The sequence below is a fragment of the Gouania willdenowi genome, chromosome 3 (assembly GCF_900634775.1).
Source record: "Gouania willdenowi chromosome 3, fGouWil2.1, whole genome shotgun sequence".
Taxonomy (NCBI): domain Eukaryota; kingdom Metazoa; phylum Chordata; class Actinopteri; order Blenniiformes; family Gobiesocidae; genus Gouania; species Gouania willdenowi.
The window spans coordinates 43,854,588-43,863,120 of NC_041046.1; the positions used below are offsets into that span (position 1 = coordinate 43,854,588).

Genomic DNA, 8,533 nt, shown 5'->3' on the forward strand with positions numbered 1-8,533 from the left:
TAGTAATTTTGAGTGTTTTTGCCTCATTTTGTGTGTTTTTGCATGTACCGATATGTTGTTGTCTTATTAAGTGTTTGTGTTGGTCTTTTGTGTGTTTTTCTGTTAATTTGTGTTTTTTTGTATTAATTGTGTGTATTTTTAGCTATCATTTTGTGCATTTACTTTTGGGGCCATGGCTAATTGCCCATGTTTGTGATACACACATAAGTTATTTTCTTTCCCAATCTTAAAGCACTGTGATGTTATTTTAACCCTGATTGTTTTTCTGATTGTTGGTCCTCTTTTGACACCCCTGGTTTATAAGATTTAAGATCATCTGGAGTTTGCTGTCCTTGGTCCTGAAGGAGCAAAATCGAGACAAAAACAGTTCCGTAACTTATTCTTTTAGTGGCGGGTTCACTAAGACCTGAAATGTGGGCGTTCCCATTCAAATCTGGCTTTACGCGCATTCTCCACTGTGCGTAAGTCCTTTTCCTCTTACGTTCTTCTAACTAAGTGCAGCGCCCCCATAAGGTGAAACATTATATTGCACTAGAAATATAGTTACATTTGAAGCCACATGGACTCATGCATCACGCAGCAGCAGCTGTGATCACTCAGCTGCTGCTGCATGATTAATTAAAACTCTGACAGAAGCAGACTTTTGTCCACGTTGGTCACAGTGATTCAACTATTTTCATACTATGTCCAACGTAAAGTCACAGTTTGATCCACTACAGAGTGAAACATGCTGTCATATGCAGATGAGGATGGAACACAAACTGTTCCCACACATATTTTAATGAGACTCAGCTCAGGTCACTTTAAACTATTTATATTTAAAACTGTGTATTATGGAAGTTAATAATTCTGTTTCACTGTAAAATCTCTCTGTATTAAAGCAGGACGCTCTGTGGACACGTTATTTCCTCATATCTCCATCATCTAACTCTGTCACGCTTTACAGTGATGATGATGATGATGATGATGATGATGATGATCAAGGAGAAAGATTTTAACTGTGACTCGGAGAGAACAATGCGGCCGATCCTCAGTCAAACTGCATTAATCTGATCAATAATCTGATCAAATCAACCTGTTACATTGTTTATCAATGAAGGCGTTTCAAACTAAACTTTAACATTTTCACGGATTTCAATGAAATTTACAAGCGTTGGGAAAACTCCATGTTCCATGAATTCTAGACAGCCCAAAAAAATGACATCACTGCCTCCTTTCCTTCAGCCCGCCTTCATACGCGCTTTTTGGTCTCCTTAAACGTGGTGGGCGTGTCAGCAGCCTGGATCAGAGAATACGCGTAGGAGAGAAGTGCGTAACTGCAGGTGCGCAAAAAAGCGCTTAAGTCCAGATGAGAGAATAGAACCCTTAATGAATTGCATTGCATCCACTGCATTAATTTATTTGCATTTCCTCCTCCCATTTTTTTTGCGTCCCTTACGAGATCCGCCTACTTTACATATTCATCAGAGGGAAACACGCTAAATGGATTGAGGGCACATTCTGACGTGCTGAACACATGCAGTCCTGATTTCCTGGGGCTTGTACCTCTTGTTAGCACGTGGAGTGACTAAACCTTTAGTGACTCCGCCCCTTAGTGTGCATACTTATTGAAACAGTGGCATGTTGTGGTTACAGGTGATTCACTGGAACTCTCCGAAGAAGCTGCGTGTGAAGAACAAACACGTGGAGTTCTTCAGAAACCTCTACCTGACCTTCCTGGAGTACGACGGGAACCTGCTGAGACGAGAGTTGTTCGGCTGCCCCAGTCAGGCCAGTCCTGGGAGCGTCCAGGTGAGGCGCTGTTTCCACACTCAGATCATTGTCCATCTTTATCTAACGCAGTGGTTCTCAAACGTTCCTGGTTGTTTCCTACTTTGAACAAAGGTGAACTTTTAAGCCCCACCTTCCCCCAATGGAACAAGTAACGTCGTATTTCATAAGAAATTAAAATCAAAATGAAACTAATCACCTGCATAAAAAACAAATGTGAAAGTGCAACAGTGAAAAACACAGGAAATAATGACATAACAATGTTTGCAATCAGTGACAAAAAGCTTCAGAAAACAAAACAAGTAATTTAGTGCTAGAGAACAATTAACATCATGTTTCATAAATACATCAAAACTCAAAAACTAAATTAAATGAACGTTTATTGTTCCGCTTCACGTCACATGTCGACGTAAATCATTATTTTTGTGCTTTAGTTCCACGTTACATTTTTCTCCAGGTTCATATCTAACGCAGTCTAATAATTTATTTAATATATAATAATTTAATGCTCTTCATTTCTGCAACATTTTTAGGTTTTCATTATTACTTTCTTTTGTTTAGTGTTAATGATCTTTATTATCAATGAAGAGATGGACTGAAGAAGATTAGCATCAAATTAAAAATGTCCTGTTTGTCACGCCCCACCTGTTATACCTCCACTCCCCACCTGGGGGCGCGCCACACACTGAGAAACCCTGGATTAACGTGTGTGTGTGTCTGTCTGTCTGTGTGTGTGTCTGTAGCTGCAGACGGCTCTGGAGCAGCTGGACGAGGACGATCAGTGCTACGACTTCCGCCGTGAGCGTCTGACGGTGCACCGCGTCCACCTGTACTTCCTGCAGTACGAGTACACGCCAGTAGAGGACAGCACTGACATCACACTGGTGGCTCAGCTCTCTATGGACAGGTAACAACAACGATTTACATCTGCATATCAGCTGTAGAAGCTGGTGAATTTTATTTCACAAAAGGGCCTGGATTTTACAATTTTACAAACATTTTACTTACATTACATGTGTCACAATATGACGGTCAAAAACCGTCATTTCCCAACTTTATGTTACAAGGAAATCAAAGTCAATTTCTCAAGAAATTAATAATTTTTGCTGAAAACAACAAATAAGTTTTGCCCGACTATAAGTCACTTTTCTGTCTGGTGATGTCATGGTTTGAATATTTCTTGCTAAATGTTATGGAAACACCAAAAACACCAGATTGTGTGACCCTACTGGCCTAAATTTAATATATAAGACGTGTTATTATATACTGTATAAAGTTGGGACTGATACAAATGTAATTAGTGCATTCACTTTTTGCCATGATTAAAATTTTGTGCAGCTCCCCAAATCTACACACAAATACACAAAAAACATAAAGAATTATGGGGAAAAATATCCATTTGGACAACATAAAAATACACAACAAATATATAAAAATCTACCCAAAATGACTTAAAAACAAAAATTATTCAAAATGACAGGAAAAAAAACACAAAATGACAACAAAAACAAACAAAAATACACAAAATAATAAAAAGATACACAAAATAATAGAAAAATAAACAAAATGACTTAAAAACACACAAAGCCACAACGTTTGTACAAATATAAATATGGAACAAACTACAACAACAATAGACAAAATAGTAGCAAAATACACAAATATTCCAAAAACACAGAAAACAACTATTTTGTGAAAACCATAAGAAAAATACACCAAATAACAAATTAAATACACAGAACTAGAGAAATGTATGGTTTACTTGTTACATTCTTGTGTTTTGTGTGAAAAATATTGTGACCTTACTGCAAAGAAACTTTACGTACAGGTACAAATAAAGTAACCTGAACCTTAAATGTACTGCAAAAATACACAAAACCACAACAACAACAAAATACAAAATGAGAAAAAAAATACACGACTCAAAAAATAGACAAAACAGCAACAGAAACACACAAAGCCTTTGTTGTTTCCTGTTAATGCTCTGATTGGTCGTTAGTCTAATGCGTCATCATAACTTTGATTTAAAGTGTTTTTTAAGGATCACGTTTGGTTCCCAGTGCGAGCATCCGTCGTGTTTCTCTGTCATTTAAATACAGCAGCTTTGCTCTCGCTCTGACCCCCGTGTGTCCCCGCCCCACAGGTTGCAGATGCTGGAGGCCATCTGTAAGCACTGGGAGGGGCCTATCAGCCTGGCCCTCTACATGTCTGACGCTGAAGCTCAGCAGTTCCTGCGCTACGCCCAAGCCTCAGAGGTCCTCAAGAACCGTAAAAACGTGGGCTACCACGTGGTCTACAAGGAGGGTCAGTTCTACCCTGTCAACCTGGTGAGGAACGTGGCCCTGAAGAACGCCAACACGCCCTACGTGTTCCTCACCGACGTAGACTTCCTTCCCATGTACGGCCTCTACGACTACCTCAGGTGAGTTACCGTACGTTTCCTGACCACGATGATGTCGGTTCTGGTGCGACCCATTCCCATCGTGGCTCCGCCTCTTTCTTTCTTCTGTAACAGGAAGTCCGTGGTGCAGCTGGACATGGCTCACACTAAGAAGGCGTTGGTGGTTCCTGCGTTTGAGACGCTCCGTTACCGTCTGTCCTTCCCCAAATCCAAAGCTGAGCTGCTCTCCATGCTGGACATGGGGACCCTCTACACCTTCAGGTACCTTCACGTACCCTCGGGTACCTATTCAGCCTGAGACATTGAAGAACAGTCATGTGGAGACAGGACCATCTATAAGAGGAAATAAAGGGGAGAGATTTTTGGGGTCCATCCATAAAGTCATTAAAATGATGGTCTATTGTTCTATGAATCTGTGATAACCACATTTATTTATTCATCTGAATAATATCCACTGTTATCCAGTAAGTTAATTATTATTATAGTCATCTTAAAGATGGACATACTGGTTTTAATCACAAATAAAATGGGTTCAAAGTGATCAAAAATGATAGAAAAGGAGGTGAAATGGGATTTTCAGCAAATTACAGTGGGCAAAAACAGACAGAAAAAGTGGTAAAAAAGGGTTCAAAGTGTCAAAAATGGAACAATTATTTTAAACGGGTAAAATAATGGGCGCGACAAATGGTGAATGTGGTTAAATAGGCAAAAAAAATAAGCATGAAATATGATGAAAAGAGGTTAAAAGTGACAATAATCGGTCAAAATATGCAACGTTAGGTGGAAAAGTTGTGCAAAGGGTTTATAAGTGCTGACAATGTCGTGAACGTAGAAAAAATGCATAATAAGGAGTGAAAATGTGATGGAAAAAAAGGTAAAATATGGCAAGTTTGGAGTAGTTACAGAAAAATGGTAAAAAATGGGCTCAAATTGTAAAAAAAATATATATACTTTGTTTCTTGAAGGCACCTGGTGACCCTCTCCCAGCGTCTCACGACCACAGTTTGGTTTAATAAAGAGCTGGAACGCTTACATATGTTCTCTGCAGGTATCACGTGTGGCCGAAGGGCCACGCCCCCACTAACTACGCTAAGTGGCGAACGGCGACCACGCCCTACAGGGTGGAGTGGGAGGCGGACTTTGAGCCGTACGTGGTGGTCAGACGAGACTGTCCAGAGTACGATCAGCGCTTCGTGGGCTTTGGATGGAACAAAGTGTCCCACGTCATGGAGCTTGATGCTCAGGTACGTCCTCGGCACACAGGGGGAAGCATGAGTCAGCGTTTCTCATCACTGCTTTCACTTCCTTTCACTCCTTCCTCCATTACTGACTTCCTCTGTTTCTTTCTTTGGTTCCTTCCTTTCCTTTCTTTCTGACTTACTTTCCTTTCATTGTTTTCTTTCTTCGTAACTTTTGTTTCTTGTTTGTTGTTTCCTTTCCGTCCTTCGTCATTTCCTCCTTTCTTTCCTTCTCACCTTCTTTTCTTTCTCTGTTTCTTTCTTTCTTTTTTTTCACACTTTCCACTTCTTTTTCTTCTTATATATTTCTTATTTTTTCCTTTCCTTCCTTCCTATCTTTCCTTTGGTACTTGTTTCCTTTGTCATTTTTTCGTAGTTACTTTGTTCTTTCCTTCTTAAGCTTTCCATCTTTTCTCATTTCCTTTTATTTATTTCTAATTTTCCTTCTCTCTCTCTCTCTCTCTCTCTCTCTCTCTCTCTCTCTCTCTCTCTCTCTCTCTCTCTCTCTCTCTCTCTGAGCTAACCTCCATCTCTTTCTTCTTCTCTTTAGGAGTTTGATCTGATGGTCCTTCCCAACGCCTTCATGATCCACATGCCTCACGCTCCCAGCTTCGACATCTCTAAGTTCCGCTCCAGCTCTGGTTACCGTAACTGTCTGAACACGCTGAAGGACGAGTTCCACCAGGATCTGTCCAGGAAGTACGGCTCAGCGGCGCTGAAGTACCTGACGGCCCAGAGGAACATCTAGCCCCAGGTGGGCCCTTCACACCAGGAACCGCTCCGTCCGTCCAGTGAGGTCTCAGACGTGCACGAGGACAGGACGTCGCGGTCACGGACCACGCCTACCACGTGGACCACCTCTTTAGAACTTGTTCTGACAATCAGGGGCTTTTTCTCCACAGACCGGACCTGGATCTATCCCTGGAAACGTGGATTATACTTTCCCAGAACAAGTGGAGGAGAACAAAGCCTTATTATCACATTCATGAACATTCACAAAGATATTTAACGACTTTCCAGGAGCCAATGAGAGCAGGTGGCTTTGATGTTTTGGATTACAGCTTTACATGAGAATCACTTTATTTTAGCTTTTCCTGACTGAACCTGTGTCAACCCGTCCCGGGCCGAGTGTGTCCTGTCAGCGGTTTGGGCTTCAGGGAGGGGCTCTGTGTGTGTGAGTGTGTGTGCGTGTGTGTGCGTGTGTGTGTGAGTGTGTGTGCGCGTGCTTGTGCGTGCGTGTGCGCTTGTCATTACCTTACCCGTATCTTGCATGTGAACGCACACGTTTTCAAACCGAAGAACGCTGCATCTCACGTTTCCCACGTCCCTGAAAGCAGCACAAAACAAAGCCACTGATCCAAGCTTTTATTGTTTGTTTTGAATCATAAATAGTCTTTTGTCTAATCACTGGATGTCTGTGCCATCTACTGTAAGGTTTAGTTTGGACGAGGTTAGCATTTAGAGAGAGAAAAGTAGAAACCATTATTATTATTATTATTATTATTAGATTTGTTTCCTTTAGCCTCATTAGAGGATGAAACATGATTTATTCATCCATCCATCCATTCATGTGTCTTTTATGCCTTTCATCACTCCACTGCCATCAACAAGTCGCGATGATCTCATTTGATCATGTGACATTTCTGTCTTGGAGGAACATTGGTGAGGGACAGAAGTGGAGAGAGGCGTAACAGTTCCCACAGTCAACACAACCATAAAGTCTCCTCCTCAGCGCTCATTTGGTGGCGTTAGTGACTGGCCTGACATTAACGTGCAGGGTTCTCACCAGGAATGTTTCACAGCGTAGGGGGATTGCAAGGTGCATTTTAAATGTAGAACTCTCTGATGGCCAAATATTGTAAATTAAAGCTAAAGTTTTTTTTATCTTTGTTCCAGCCTTACTTTAAAGCCAAAAGTTATTTTGTTGAATAGTTGAAGGTGATGATGAATGTAGTTATGTTACTCATGCTTGGTATATACTCCACTAATAAATACACACACACTGTAGAGTCCAGAACTAACATTTGATTCAAAGACTGATTCAAAGACGCCCTTTTCAAATTTAAATGTGGTATTATGTAGGACCCACAGCAGTATTGGGACTGTTATGGACATAATCCCAGTGTAGGGGATCAAAGTCACAGCATAGTAGATCAAAATCACATCGTAGGGGATCAAAGTCACAGCGTAGGGGATCAAAATCACAGCGTAATGGATCAAAATCCCAGGCTTGGGAATCAAAGTCACAGCGTAGTGGATCAAAGTCACAGCGTAGTGGATCAAAGTCACAGCGTAGTGGGTCAAAGTCACAGCGTAGGGGATCACAATCACAAGCTAGGGGATCAATTTTCACAGCGTAGTGAATCAAAGTCACAGCGTAGTGGATCAAAGTCACAGCGTAGTGGATCAAAGTCACAGCGTAGTGGATCAAAGTCACAGCGTAGTGGATCAAAGTCACAGCGTAGTGGATTAAAGTCACAGCGTAGGGAATCACAATTATAGCGTTGGGGCCCATACGCTCATTAGCACTGGCGAGAACCCTGACGTGATCAGCAGATCAAGATTCATCCATAAACCTGAGTTCATAAATCTAAGAGACCATTTTTTTTGTTCTGTTGTTTTTCCCAGTTAAACCATCACATTATTTGTGAGTTGAGTCGATGTCGACTATCGGTACGTCGTGAAACTTACAAGGATTTACATTCCCACTGGATTTGTTTGTAAAGAAGCGTCTCCATCTGATCCTGCCTCATGTTGGAGATCACATGACATCATCAACCTTGTGTGTCCGTCTTCATCCTCACATCCTCATCGCTAACACTCACGTTAACGTCCGTGCGTGTGTCTGAGGAGACAAAGATCATCTCCACCGAGCAGCAGCAGATGCCGAGTGTCCGCCGAGCGTGCACGTTGCTCCGTGGCTGCGCGTGCACGCCTCCATGGAACTGTTGTTGATTGTGGTAAATGCTTAGTGCCTTTGCTGTGTTGTGAAACTGGATATTGATTGTACTGTTGCACCCACAGGGCCTGGGGACGGTTCAGGCGCTCTATTTATTATTGTTGACTCAAATCAATCATATTTTTCTATGTAAGTGCTTTAAATAAATTTGCCCTTTTTTATTCA

The 8,533-nt window shown here is 41.5% G+C and overlaps 1 protein-coding gene across 4 annotated transcripts in view; it reads left to right on the forward strand.

Moving 5' to 3' along the window:
• Positions 1-8,533, forward strand: part of large2 (LARGE xylosyl- and glucuronyltransferase 2) — a 51,656-nt gene extending 43,123 nt beyond the window's left edge. For all 4 annotated transcript variants that reach the window (XM_028436215.1, XM_028436223.1, XM_028436208.1 and 1 more), the window contains 6 exons: positions 1,636-1,791; positions 2,514-2,677; positions 3,914-4,192; positions 4,286-4,432; positions 5,220-5,415; positions 5,960-8,533. In XM_028436215.1, coding sequence (XP_028292016.1) covers positions 1,636-1,791; positions 2,514-2,677; positions 3,914-4,192; positions 4,286-4,432; positions 5,220-5,415; positions 5,960-6,157 — 1,140 coding nt within the window. In that variant the 3' untranslated portion in view covers positions 6,158-8,533. The remainder of the gene's footprint in view (positions 1-1,635; positions 1,792-2,513; positions 2,678-3,913; positions 4,193-4,285; positions 4,433-5,219; positions 5,416-5,959) is intronic.